We start from the raw sequence: 12,873 nt of genomic DNA, 5'->3' as shown, positions 1-12,873 counted from the left end.
CCTTGGCGCGCTTGGGGGACGCTGCCGAGCTTCGAGCGAACTCGTATTCTGGTTTATTACAGAAAGAAATGTTTCTCTTCTAAGGTGTATCGCACGCGTGCCGCGCGCTCGCGCCCGGGGCGGAGGGCTCCTCCCTCCATCGCGCCCCCAGAGCGAGGCTCGGCCAAAAAAACAATAATAGCAAAGCCTAAGGCACGACCGTCTAGACGTTCTTGCCCACGATCTTCGCCGGAGCGATGCGCAGCAGGTTACCCCTCTTACCCGGCACGGAACCCTTCACGATGATGCAGTCGTCCTCGACCTTCACCACCTTGAGCTTGCGGGCGGTCACCGTCTCGTTGCCCATCTGCGAGTGCATCTTCTTTCCAGGGTAGATGCGGCCGGGGGTGGTGCCGGCGCCGACGGAACCGTGCTGACGGTGGCTCTTGGAACCGTGCGTCATGAGACCGCGAGAGAAGCCGTACTTCTTCACCGCACCCTGCCAGCCCTTACCGATGGAGGCGCCGCGCACGTCCACCAGGTCACCCGCGGTGAACATCTCGCTGGGCTTGAGCTGCTGCCCGAGCTCGTGCGCGGGCGCCTGCGCCAGGCGGAACTCCTCGAGGTGGCGCATGGGCGCGACGCCAGCCTTGGCGCAGTGGCCAACCTCGGGCTTGGTGATCTTGTAGTCAGCAACCTCGTCGTAGGCAACCTGAACCGCGTTGTAGCCGTCGGTGTCGACGGTCTTCACCTGAGAGGCACGGAGCGTGAGGGGAGAAAATGGTGAGCGCAAGTTCAGATAAGCCTGCCGGAAACCTAAACCCTGAGGGAAAAAAATGCCGGCGGTCGGCGCTCGTGGGACGCGCGTCACGGCCGACGGGTAGATCCGATGACCCGCCCGACTTCACGGACACGTCGGTAACGTATTGCTTGATTTCGTGTGCCGTTGGGATGCTCACCTGAGTCACGACGTTGCCCTTCTGGACGGCGATGACGGACACGGGGATGCACAGGCCTTCGTCCGTGAAAATCTGCGTCATGCCGGCCTTGTTGCCGAAAACCCCCACACCCGCGTCGAGGCGAGCCTCGACCTTAAGGGCAGACGCGCCAGCCGCGCGCGCAACTCCGGCGCGGACGGGGGTGGCGAGAGAGGTGCCCATGAAGCCGGAGGAAGCGGAAGCCTTGAGGCCCTTGGCACCCACGCTGCGCTTCGCGCACGCCGGCGCGACAGCAGCCAATTGGAAGGAGGCGATAGCGGCCATCTTCGCGGAGAGGTTGCGACGTGCGGGACGAGGCTAACCTAGACGGGGACCTAGAGCAGTCTCCGAAACGCAACGGGGAGTTGCGCGGGTGAAGATTCTACGGGGCGTCGCGTGCGCGCGGCGTCGAGTAGAGTGAGTCGCCGGAGAGAGCTGAGACGGGCAAAAAGCGACACGTCGCTTGGAAAGTTTATCCGGACTCGCTGCGGGACCAGTTGGGACAAAGTAGGGTTTACGACCGAGAGATGCAAAAAATGCAACCGACCGACGCTCGCGTTAAATACGAGACTTGACCGTTCAAATGATTGGAGATTTGGTCGGACACTCAGTAAAATATCTCCCACGAAATCTTTTATGTCGGTTCGCCGAAACCGCGAAATGCCCGTTCGGGGGTTGGGGGGAAGGGGCACAGCACAACAGGCGCGCCGGAGTGGACGCGCGTGGTAGGTGAGAGGGGTTTGGGCGACGAGCGAGTGGCGGTCGCCGATCCCGAGACATGAGCGTCTCCGCGCCGAGCTCCAACGGCGGACCCGTCTTCGGGACGCTCGAGGAGTCTGCCTTTAGAATCGATGAAAATAATGGTGCCTCGGACGACATGGGTTCGCCACGGAGCTCCGGGGGCGTGCCGGTTTACGTGATGCTCCCGCTCGATACGGTCTCGAGGGACGGGCAGCTCCAGCGGCCGGATGAGCTCGCCGAGCGCATGTCTCGCCTGAAGCGCGCGGGGGTCGAAGGGGTGATGGTGGACGTCTGGTGGGGCATCGTCGAGAGGGACGGCCCGCTACTCTACGACTGGGCCGCGTACCTCGACCTCGCCGGGTTGGCGAATCGGATCGGCCTCAGGCTGCACGCGGTGCTCTCCTTTCACTCATGCGGCGCGAACAGGGACGACGACTACCACGTCCCGCTGCCCCGATGGGTCACCGACGCGGTGGCGCGCGACCCCGACGGCCTCCTCTTCGCCGATCGCGCGGGAACCAAGAGCGACGAGTACCTCTCGCTGTGGGCGGATGAAGCGCCGATGATGATCATGGACGGCACCGCGGAAGCCGCACGGATGGAACACGCGCCTCCGCGGACCCCGCTGGAGTGCTACCGCGACTTCATGGTCTCGTTCAAGGGGGCGTTCGCCGAGATCTTGGGCTCGGTCGTCACCGAGGTGCTCGTGGGATGCGGTCCTTGCGGCGAGCTTCGGTACCCGGCGTACGCGGCTTCGCGCGGATGGGAGTTTCCCGGCGTGGGCGAGTTCCAGTGCTACGACAGGCGCGCGCTGGAGTCCCTTCGCGCGGCGGCGGTCAACGCGGGTAGGCCGGAGTGGGGCGCCGCGGGTCCCCACGACGCGGGGACGTACAACTCGCACCCGGACGACACCGGCTTCTTCTCCAACGGCAAAGGAAGGATCCGTTCGTTGCAGCACGCCAAGTCCGAGGCGCACGTGCTGGGGACGCGCGCGCCTCGGTGGAGCGGGATGGACTCACCGGTCGGGAGCAGCGACACGATGGGAGCGGCGGTCGGGACGAGCGGCGGCGGCGGTGACTGGCCGGCTTCGTTTCCCCGGGGCGCGCGATCGTTGGACGACTTGCGGGACGCCGCGGATGGCGACAGGCCGAACGGGCGGTGGGACAGCGACTACGGGCGGTTCTTCCTCGGGTGGTACTCGCAGGAGCTGGTGGCTCACGGGGATCGGGTGATGGGCGCGGCGGCCGACGTTTTCAACGGCACGGGCGCGAGGCTGGCGCTCAAGTGCGCCGGCATCCACTGGTGGTACCGCACCCGGTCGCACGCCGCCGAGCTCACCACGGGGTACTACAACGTCCTCGGCGGGAGCGATTTGGACCAGCTCGGGGAGTCGTTCGTCGGGTTGGGATCCTCGCACTCCCTGAGCCGCGTGGACAGCGGCGCGGGCGGGCGGTGGAGCGTGGACCTGGGGCGGCGGCCGGATCCGTCGGGGAACCTTGGGCTGTCGCGGAACCCCCACGGGCGGCGGTCCGCGGAGTGGCCACCGGGTAGTATGCCCGGTGACTCACCACCCACCGCCGGGTCGCCGACCAAACACGGCCTGGGGTCCAAGAAGTGGTCCAACGGGTCCCTCGAGGCTGCGGATCACAGGTCATCTCCCGGGTCGTCGTCTAGGGGCGGCAACGGCGTGCCCGGCTACGACGGCATCATGGCCATGTGCCGGCGTCGCGGCGTCGGCGTCACGTTTACGTGCGCGGAGATGAGCGACGGCGAACACCCGCCGGAGATGCGATGCGGGCCCGAGGGTTTGCTGCGGCAGGTCGTAGCCGCCGCGGACAGGCACGGGGTTGAGATTTCGGCGGAGAACGCCCTGTACCGCTGCGACAGCGGGGCTTACAAGCAGATGGTTCGGAATAGCATGGGTCTGTCCGGCGACGGCGGCGGCGGGATGCACTCGTTCACGTTTCTTCGACTGTGCGACTCGCTGATGGAGCCGGATAATTTTGCACAGTTCGAGACGTTCGTGAGGGACATGAGCGGAGATAGCGCCGGGGGAAGGTGAACGACACGAGACGGACTCATCGTTTGGGCCCAGAGTTGAAACAACAAAGGATTGAACAAAAAAAACGCAGAAGTCGCTACTCGCCACTCGCCCCCGGGCCGGGGGTCCACTTCACCATGAGCACCTCAGTCTTCGGCTTCTTCGGGAGCCCGAACGGGAGCCGCCACGGAAGTCCTTCTTTATCCTCCTTTTCATCCTCCCCTTTATCCTCCGAGCCCCCCTCGCTCCATCCCACGTACTGATACCCGGCGTTTGCGTACAAACGCCTGGCGGCGACGTTGGCGACGTCGACGTGCAGCGCGACGCACTCGGGCGCCGGTTGAATCTTGCGCGCCATCGCCTCCGACCGCCGCAACAGCGCCTGCCCGATGCCCCGTCGCCTGAACGTGCTCGGGACGACCATCCCGGTCAGGTAGAGAAAGTGACCGTCCGGCGGGAGGTTGAGAAGAGCGGGCACGTCCGCCACGAGCGCCTCCCTCGAACGCTTGGGTCCACCCGCGGGGAGGAGCGTGAGGTCGCACGCTCCGACGAGCGCCGAGCCGTCCTCGCCGTTATCCGCCACGAGGCACAAGAAGTTACCGCCGCTCCACCGCACCTGCGAGGGAATCGAACGACGGAGGTCAGTCAGGGCCGCGTGCGGGTCGGTCGGGGGAGGGTGAACGCTCGGATAGGACGAGATGAGGAGAAGGCGCGTCAGCGCACCTTCTGCACGAGCCCGTTGAGGAGGTCCCTGCTCGTGCTGCCGCTCTTGTTGAAGCCCTCCGCGAGCAGGTCTGCAACCTCCCTCAGCTGGTCGAGAAGCTCCTTGCCGTCGCCGTACACCTGCCGGACCCTCCACTGCGTTGGGCCCTCGTCCCCGCTCTCCTCGATGGGCTTGAGCGATCCCAGCTGCGCCCGTGTCGACGTGGATTCGCGTTCCCTGTGTCGAGGCGACGTGGGAGCGACCCGCCGACATCCGACGCTTCGACGCACGCACGGCACGCGAGCAAAGTCGTGATTGAACGCCACTGACCACGCGAGAGCGCTCCCGGATGCGGCCATGAGGCCCCGAGCCACGAGCTGTGCTGGCGGTTAACGACTGAGAAGTTTCCTACGAGGTTCCAACCTCCGCAGAAGAGCTCTGAGGGGAATAATTTCAACGCCCCTCCGGGGTGTTATAGCGCGACGCGCACCGCACACGTATCGGTCGCGCGCGATGGCGATCGAGAACGCCGGCGGAACCGAGCGGACGGAGGAGAGCCGAAGGGACGTCTTGAAGGGCAAGACCGTCTCGGAGCTGTGGGCGATGGAGAACAACAACAAAGGCGAGGACACGCGCGACGACGACGAGGACGAGGCGGGCGTGACGGGATACGAGTACTGCTGCGGCGGGGCGAAGGACGTGGCTGAGAGGGACGAGGCGGGGAAGGAGGCGGATACCGCGGAGGAGGATGAACTCATCGAGGTCGTGGACCCGGAGCGTCAGGCGAGGCAACTTCAGAAGGTGATAAAGCAAATTGAGATTTCGTCGCGGTACGAGCGAGTGCGGGCCGTCACGAAGCCGCTGCCGGAGTTTCGCGCGGAGGACGTGGAGGAACCGGAGTACTACTCGCACGCGGCTGGGGACGAACGGTTCTGGGATGAAGACGAGTTCTCCGTCGAGGCTGATCCCGCCGGGTCCGAGTTTGGGGACGAGGACGAGGAGAGGTACGCGGTGCTTGGGGACTTCGAGTCGGCGCACGACTTGGCCACGCCGTGGAACGACCGGCCGAAGGTCATCGCGCGAAAGATGGTGAGGCTCATCGTGAACACCGCGTTGGACGAGGTATTCCCGCCGCCGCCGACGAAGCCGAAATCGTGGTGGGAGATGCTGTGCGGCGCGAGCGCGGCGAGGCTCGAAGGGGAGGACGAGGAGGAGCAGATCCGACGCAACTCGAAAATAACGTGAGTAACAACATCGTAGGAGCTACCGCGTAAACCTCAAGTCCGCGACCATGGGAAGGTGGTCGGACGGAAACTCCGAGTTTGGAAGCGCCGTCTCCGCGGTCACGGCATCCAGCGGCGGCATGGGCATGGACGCGACGGACTCGAGAGCCGACGAGTCGAACCAGACGTAATCCAAACTTCCCGCGAACCCGCCGACGTAGTTTGTAAACTCGGGGTATCCACACGCGGACACGAGCGCCAGCGGATGCCTCAGGTGCATGGCGGCTGGCCCGACGGGAACGGCGAGCCAACCCGGGGAAGGGGAGGCGTCAACGGCGCGAGCGACGATTTCGTCCTCCAACCCCGCCGCGTTCTCCCGCATTCGCTCGAGACCTCCCCTGTGGTTTTCCAACTCTCGCGTCGTCGCGGCCAACGCGGCGAGCGCGTCGTCGCTCGGGGTCACGCCCTCGACCCCTCCCTCGCCCCCGCGCGCCCACTCGGGTCCGTTACCGTTCCCAGCCTCCATCGAGGCCTCGCCCCCTCCCGCGGCCTCGCGCTCCCTCTCCTCCGCGGTGTCCGCACCCGGCCATCGCAGCGCGGACAGCCCGTCCACCGACACGCCGCTCGACATGCCCGCGTCCCTGCGGAGCGTATACGCGGCGACGGTGGCGCACGTCTTGAACGTGCACCCCTTTTCCGCGTGTGCCTGCGCCACGACGAGCGGCGTGGTGCCGTCGGCGCGGACACCGCATGGCGACCGGGCGCCCCGCTCAACCTCGGAAACGATCCGCCACGAACCGGCCATGCGACCCAGCCTCTGCTGCGTCTCCTCCAACTCGGCGACTCCATCGTCGACGAACGACCGCGGCGTCATCACCGACTCGGTCTCCGGAGTGAGCGCACGGAGCTCCTTCGCCGCCTGCCTGCTGCTGGTACCCCCCCACCTGAACACGCTGCCCAGCGCCCAGTCCCCGTCGCCGGCGCCGAGCACCGATTCGCGGACGAACCGGATCACGCCGTCAAACGGCTCGCCGTTGAAATCGCCGCACACCACCAGCCCGACCTCCTTACCCCCGCCTCGACCCGCCTCGTTATCGGCCTCGACCCACCGGCGCCTGAGACCGTCCGCGTGACGCAAGAGCCACCTCGCCTGCATCACCCTGAGGTGGACGGCGCCGGGATGGAAAAACAGGTGCGTGTTTGCAACCACAACCGCGCGGCCGTCACCCGCCGCCGACTCCAAAACCGCGAGCTGAGCCACCGTGTTCACCTTGGACAGAGCGTCCGCGAGGTGGGGCTGGGACGATACCCAATCCGACGTGTCCCGCTCCTCGGGCATCGGACCCGGGGTGTTCAGACCCGTCTCCTCGGTTCGCACCGGCCGCCACTCATCTCCCCGGCAAAACGTCGCGCATCCCTCGCGGGTCAGACCCGTCTTTTCGGTCAAGCCACCGGCGGGAACGTAGCCGGCGGCGCGCATCTGGGGCACCCAGAACGCGTCGTACCACTTCTTGTCAACCTCTTGCAACGCGACGACGTCCGGTTTGGCCACGCGCACGTCCTCCATCGCGAGCAACAGCCTGTACTCCGCATCCGCAGCCTCGTCGGACAGGTACGGGTAGAGCTCTTTCCACGTGTGACTGTACGCGTCGGCGAGGACGTTGTACGTCATGACGCGCAGCGCACCCTCGTTTCGCTCGCCGAGCTCACTCGCGCGAGCACGCGCGGCGGGCCTCGACGGGGCGGGAGCCACGGCGCGGGGGCACCTGAACTCGGCCGGCGGGCAGCCCGCGACGGCGACGGCCCGCACGGACAGCACGCGTCCGACGTCGGCGACCGTCGGGGTGTACGCCCTATCGACGCCGACGACGTCATCGTCCGCGTACCACGTCCACTCCAGGTCGTCGTCCTCGCAGAACCGCAGCCCGGCGCCCACCGGGACGAGAGGGTAGCCGACGATGGGTTGACCGGCGACGGCGACGGCGGCGACGTAGGGCGCGTCCACGCGTACCCTGAAGGAGGCGATGGGGGAGACGACGAGGCGGCGTTGAGGACGCCACGCGTGTAAGTTGAGGACGTCGTCCGCCACGGCGGTACCGTCGGGTTCCTCCAGCCTCACCGTCACCTCGCCGACGTCGTCCTTCGTCCCTTTACCTCTCTTCTTCAACCCCTTCTCCGCCGTGGCCTTCATCCTGAGGAGGCACTTGCCCAGGGGCTCGTCGGCGGGCCTCTGCAGCAGCTTGGCCCCGATGGGTGGCGGAAACGGGACGTCGATGGTCAGGCCGATATCCTCACCGGGAGCGAACCGGGCATCGACAACGCCCTCTGCCATCGCCACCGCCAGCACCGTGGGTGGGCACCGCCGGCCTGATGTACAGCCGCGTTGGGGTCGACGGGCGCGCCGGGTTGAGGAGAAGCGATGCGGCGAATAGCACGGCGTGAATATCCGCGAGATACCGCTCAGCATGCGTGACGCCGGCACCTCACCCACGGCGAGTGTTGATCCTTCGCGCCGAGCCTCTGGCGCTCTCCGCACAAATCGCCAAAAGCAACGCTGCCCGCCGGTCTGATCCACGAGCGTGAACCGGCGGGTCCATCGACAAAATGGCTGCGTTCCGCCGCGGGCGACGCCACTTTGCGGGACGTCGACGGCACTAGTTGTGGATCGACCTCACCCGTTCCAGCGACAGAGAAGCACATAGAAGAGGCGCGCTCTTGTCGACCCGACACAGGCGACCCGCACGCGGAACCCGCGCGCTCCTCCGGACTGTTGCCGAATATAGGCGAATTCCCCCTGGCGAAGAAGAAGGAAGAAATCGAGGGGAACCCACACGCGAGATCGAAGTATGGTGAGGGACGATAGGCCGCCGATGGGCCTGGAGGGCACCTCGCCCCCGCCCGAGATGGCGGACGACGCCTACGGGTACGTGGGCTCCCCCGGGAAGCCCCAGCCCCGGACGGGAGGCTCCCGCCCCGGCCCGAGGGGTCTCGCCCTCTCCTCCGCCGCGGCGCAGACCGCCACCCTCGGCCGCAGCCGCGCGACCCCGCCGGGCTCCCCCGGGGGCGGCGGCGGCGGCGAGCACACCAACGGATACTACGAGGTGTACCCGCGCGGCGGCGGTCGCAAGCCCGCGCTGCTCGTCCAGCTGGAGAGCCTGCTCGCCGAGCAGCTGCGTTTGAGCGAGAAGCTCGCGAGCGTCAAGGGAGGGATCCACGGCGCCGACTACAGGGACGAGAGCGGCGCGCTGGCGCTCGAGGCGCACCGCGCCGTCTTCGACGCGTTCATCAACGCGTTCACCACGTACCGCCCGCTGCTCACCAAGGTCAAGGAGCACTACGACCGCGCGCTGGACAGAGCGCTGCGGAGCGAACACGAGAATGTGCAGATGCGCTCCGAGCTCAAGGCGATGGAGCTGCGGAAGGGGAGGGAGGTGGAGACGGCGCGCGCGGAGGCGATCGCGACCGCGGCGACCTTCCGCGGGGACGTGCAGCAACGGCTCGCCAAACAGACGGCGCGCGCGGAGGAGGCGGAGAAGGAACGGGACGAGGCCAGGGCGGAGATTGCGCGGCTCGTCGAGGAGCTCGAGGAGACAAGGGCCAAGTGCGCGGAGGCTGTCGAGGAGCGAAGGGTCCTGAAGGAGGCTGCGTTGAAGGAGTCGAGCTGGGCGCAGGATCCCGCGATGGAGTCGATGATGGCGTTGTCCGTGGGACCCGTGCCGAAGAATTTTCCCAGGGCGGATGCCACTCTCGTGGACGGGGAGGGCGGATTGTCGGCGCCGACGGAGGACGCCGAGGGCGGCGAGGAGGAGGGGGAGAAGGCGGAGGCGGCGGTCGAGGACGCGGAGGCTGCGCCGGAGGGAGAGGCCGAAACAGAGACCAAGGACGAGTGAGTTAGCAGCGACGTTAACGAGGAGGAGAGGCGTCAGCCAAGGAAGCGTGAGTACCGTTCTACCGTATTAATAATCAGCCTGCTCGCACCTCGACCCGTTATGCGGGCGGCTCAGAACCCGGGAAGTTCGGTAAAGTCCACGATGCCCTCGGAGAGAGACGCGATCGCGTTCATGAGCGCCATGCGGTTGCGCCGGAGCTCGGGCTCCTCCGCCATGACGTACACCTTATCGAAGAACGCTTCCGACGCCTCGGACAGGCTCGCAGCCGCCGACAGCAGGTCACCCACCGTCGCCTCGGAGTGGACCCCAACCTTCTCCCTCGCGGCGACGTACGCCTCGTACAGCGCCACCTCCTCAGCATCCACCAGGCTCTCCTTCTTAACCTCGAGGTCGGCCGGGAGCTCCTTGCCCCGCACCAGCCTGGTGGGTCGCGCGAGCACGGTCATCGCCGCCTTGAGCTCCTCGGAACCGCCGACGATCGCCGCGTCGAGCGCCCTGGCCGTCACCGCCGCCACCGCCGGGTCACCACCGCGCTCCGCGAGCACCGCGCGCACAGCCTCCACGCCGCACCCGCTGTCGACCAGGTACTGCTCCAGGCGCCTGGTCATGTACTCGAGGCATTCGTCCACCACATCATCGCCGCACTCCACCGGCTGGAGCGCCGCAGCCTCCGCCAGCGCCGCGCGCAGGTCGCACCTGGAGTTGGACGCCACCAGAGCCTGAACCGCACCGTACGCGGCGCGCCGAAGGCCAAATGGATCTGCCGTCGCCTTGGGGGCCCCAACGACCGCGAAGAGACCCGCGAGGGTGTCGAGCCTGTCGGCGACGGCGACGGCAATACCCGCGGGGGAGGAGGGGAGGATGTCGCCGGAAGACCTAGGGAGGGCAGCCTCGAAGATGGCCTCGCACAGGGGCGCGTCGAGTCCCTCGCGAGCGGCGTAGTGCTTGCCCATGACGCCCGCCAGGGACGTGAACTCTTGAACGAGCTGGGTGGCGAGGTCCGCGCGGGCGAGTGCGGCAGCCTCGGTCGCAACCTTGGCGTCAGACTCGGAGAAGCCCAGGGACGTCGCGAGCTTGGGCGCCAGCTTCTCCACGCGCTCCGTCTTCTCGAGCATGGTACCGAGCTCAGTCTGGAAGGTGATCCCCGCGAGATCGGGCTTGAAGTCCGCGAGCTTCCTGCGGGTGTCGGCCTCGTAGAAGAACTTGGCATCCTCGTACCTGGCCTTGAGCACCGACTCGTTACCCGCGCGGACGACGTCGGGGTTGACGGATCCGTTGGCGACGGTGATGAAGTGCGGGAGGAGGTCGCCGGTGGCAACGTCCTCCACGGGGAAGTACCTCTGGTGCTTGCGCATGACCATGACCAAAACCTCCTTGGGAAGCTCGAGGAACGCCGGGTCGAAGCCGCCGATGATGGGCGTGGGCGATTCGATCAGGTTAACAACCTCGTCGATCAAACCGCCAGACTCGCCGGCGGTGGGCGGGACGACGCCGTTCACGCCCGCCGCGAGCTTCTCCGCGGCGGACCAGATGGCGGCGCGGCGCGCGTCGAAGCTGATCTCGATCGTGTCGCCCTCGAGGAGCTGCGCGTGGTGAGCGGCGCTGGTGACCTCCGCCGTGGGCGTCGGGCTGTTGCGCAGGAGGCGCGTGGTTGAGCCAGACGCCACGCCGAGCGCGACGAACGGGAGGTGGTACTCGCCGTGCATGGCGAGGAGCCAACGGAGGGGACGGCTGAACGCGGCGTCGCCGTTCCACCTCATCGTCTTGGGGAAGTTGATGCCGCCCACGATGCCGGGGAGGGCATCCGCGATGACCTCGTGCGCGGCGCGACCGACCGTCTGAACGTTGGCCCACACGTACTCGCCATCCTTCTCGAGGTCCGCGGGGTCCACTCCGTTCTTCTTGGCGAAACCCATCGCCGCCTTGGTCGGGGTGACGCCGTCCTCCTCGAAGGCGCGGGAGAGGGGGGGACCCCTGTTACGCTCCTGTTTGCTCTCCTGCGCGGCGGCGAGGTCCTTGACCTTGACGACCATGCGACGGGGGGTGGCTCCGACGACCACACCGCCGTGGGTGAGACCCGCGGCGTCGAGACACGCCTCGATCGCCTTTGAGAGCTGCTCCGAGCCCGACGCGACGTCCGCTGGGGGAAGCTCCTCGGTGCCAACCTCGAGTAAAAAATCAGCCGCCTCCGTCGGAGCCGCGCCCTTGGTCCGGACCGGATCGGGGACGGGCTCGGGCTCCCATACGCCGAGGGGGAAGCCGAGTTCCTCGCGCCTGGCCACCCAGAGCACGGCGGATTCGCGCGCGAGCTTCCTCATGCTCGCGAAGAGCTTCTGGCGCTCGGTGACGCCCACGGCGCCGCGGGCGTCCAGGATGTTGAACGCGTGCGACGCCTTAAGGAGCTGATCGAACGCGGGGAGGGGCAGCCTGGCGTCGAGCATGCGGTTGGCCTCCTTGTCAGCGAGCTCGAACCTGAGCTGGTGCGCGGGGACGTCCGCCTCGTCCATGTTGAACACGGACATCTCGTACTCGTTCTGGAGGAGCATCTCTCCGTACGTCATGGTGTCGTTGTACCTGATGTCCTTGAAGTGCTTCACGCCCTGGAGGGACATCATGATGCGCTCGAGGCCGTAGGTGATCTCAACGGCGGTGGGCGCCACCTTGAGGGAGCCGCACTGCTGGAAGTAGGTGAACTGGGTCACCTCCATGCCGTCGAGCCAAACCTCCCAGCCGAGACCCCACGCGCCAAGCACGGGGGACTCCCAGTTATCCTCCACGAACCTTAGGTCATGCGCCTTGGTGTCGATACCGAGCGCCTCGAGGGAGCCGAGGTACAGCTCCTGCGCGTTCCCGGGGTCCGGCTTGAGGATCACCTGAAACTGCGTGTGGCGCTGCACCCTGTTGGGATTGTCACCGTAGCGGGAGTCATCGGGGCGGATGGAGGGCTCAGGATAGCACACGCTCCAGGGCTCGGGGCCGAGCGAACGGAGGAAGGTGGCGGGGTTCATGGTCCCCGCGCCGACCTCGGTGTTGTGCGGCAGCCAGAGGGCGCAACCGCGGTCGGCCCAGTACTGCTGGAGCCTGAGAATCGCCTCCTGGAAAGTTGGGACGGTCGCGGAAGCGCCGGATCCCTTCGCGGCGGACGCGGCGTGCGCGCTCGCTGGCGCATCCGTGGAGATGGCGCGCGCCACCCGAACGACACGACGGGCGGATGCGATGCGAAGAACCCCGACGTTCGACGCCTGCATACGCGTCGCTGAAGCGCCGACGTTTGCGGGTCCGCACCACGACATCACCGCCTGGGGCGACGTGGCCATGC

At 67.0% G+C, this 12,873-nt stretch overlaps 7 protein-coding genes across 7 annotated transcripts; 3 read left to right on the top strand and 4 right to left on the bottom strand.

Annotated features, from left to right (window-relative positions):
- Nucleotides 1-32: 32 nt before the first annotated feature.
- Nucleotides 33-1,335, bottom strand: RPL3 (ribosomal protein L3, chloroplast precursor). The gene is made up of 2 exons (XM_002504954.1): nt 939-1,335; nt 33-730 (listed from the first exon to the last, which is right to left on the bottom strand). The coding sequence occupies exons 1-2, from the start codon at nt 1,239-1,241 to the stop codon at nt 203-205; spliced, it is 831 nt and encodes a 276-aa protein (XP_002505000.1). The 5' UTR covers nt 1,242-1,335; the 3' UTR covers nt 33-202.
- A 498-nt stretch (nt 1,336-1,833) lies between these two features.
- On the top strand, nt 1,834-3,813 carry BAM2 (glycoside hydrolase family 14 protein; the record flags this gene model as incomplete). The annotated part of the gene is made up of 3 exons (XM_002505255.1): nt 1,834-2,645; nt 2,844-3,041; nt 3,372-3,813. The coding sequence occupies 3 exons, from the start codon at nt 1,834-1,836 to the stop codon at nt 3,757-3,759; spliced, it is 1,398 nt and encodes a 465-aa protein (XP_002505301.1). The 3' UTR covers nt 3,760-3,813.
- A 22-nt stretch (nt 3,814-3,835) lies between these two features.
- Nucleotides 3,836-4,800, bottom strand: MICPUN_62668 (predicted protein; the record flags this gene model as incomplete). The annotated part of the gene is made up of 2 exons (XM_002504953.1): nt 3,836-4,354; nt 4,462-4,800. The coding sequence occupies 2 exons, from the start codon at nt 4,798-4,800 to the stop codon at nt 3,836-3,838; spliced, it is 858 nt and encodes a 285-aa protein (XP_002504999.1).
- Nucleotides 4,801-4,954: 154 nt separating this feature from the next.
- Nucleotides 4,955-5,497, top strand: MICPUN_62667 (predicted protein; the record flags this gene model as incomplete). Its single annotated transcript, XM_002505254.1, has 1 exon — nt 4,955-5,497. A coding segment is annotated over one exon (543 nt), but the record flags the coding sequence as incomplete, so codon positions are not given.
- A 207-nt stretch (nt 5,498-5,704) lies between these two features.
- On the bottom strand, nt 5,705-7,345 carry MICPUN_86481 (predicted protein; the record flags this gene model as incomplete). The annotated part of the gene is made up of 2 exons (XM_002504952.1): nt 5,705-5,949; nt 6,601-7,345. Coding segments are annotated over 2 exons (990 nt in total), but the record flags the coding sequence as incomplete, so codon positions are not given.
- Nucleotides 7,346-8,567: 1,222 nt separating this feature from the next.
- Nucleotides 8,568-9,554, top strand: MICPUN_62665 (predicted protein; the record flags this gene model as incomplete). The annotated part of the gene is made up of 1 exon (XM_002505253.1): nt 8,568-9,554. One exon carries the CDS (start codon nt 8,568-8,570, stop codon nt 9,552-9,554), a length of 987 nt encoding a protein of 328 aa, XP_002505299.1.
- Nucleotides 9,555-9,664: 110 nt separating this feature from the next.
- On the bottom strand, nt 9,665-12,802 carry MICPUN_86357 (predicted protein; the record flags this gene model as incomplete). Its single annotated transcript, XM_002504951.1, has 1 exon — nt 9,665-12,802. The coding sequence occupies one exon, from the start codon at nt 12,800-12,802 to the stop codon at nt 9,665-9,667; it is 3,138 nt and encodes a 1,045-aa protein (XP_002504997.1).
- Nucleotides 12,803-12,873: the final 71 nt, after the last annotated feature.

This window comes from Micromonas commoda, chromosome 11, assembly GCF_000090985.2.
Source record: "Micromonas commoda chromosome 11, complete sequence".
NCBI classification, from domain to species: domain Eukaryota; kingdom Viridiplantae; phylum Chlorophyta; class Mamiellophyceae; order Mamiellales; family Mamiellaceae; genus Micromonas; species Micromonas commoda.
The sequence above is the reverse complement of the archived record's forward strand: the minus strand, read 5'-3'. Positions and strand labels throughout refer to the sequence as shown.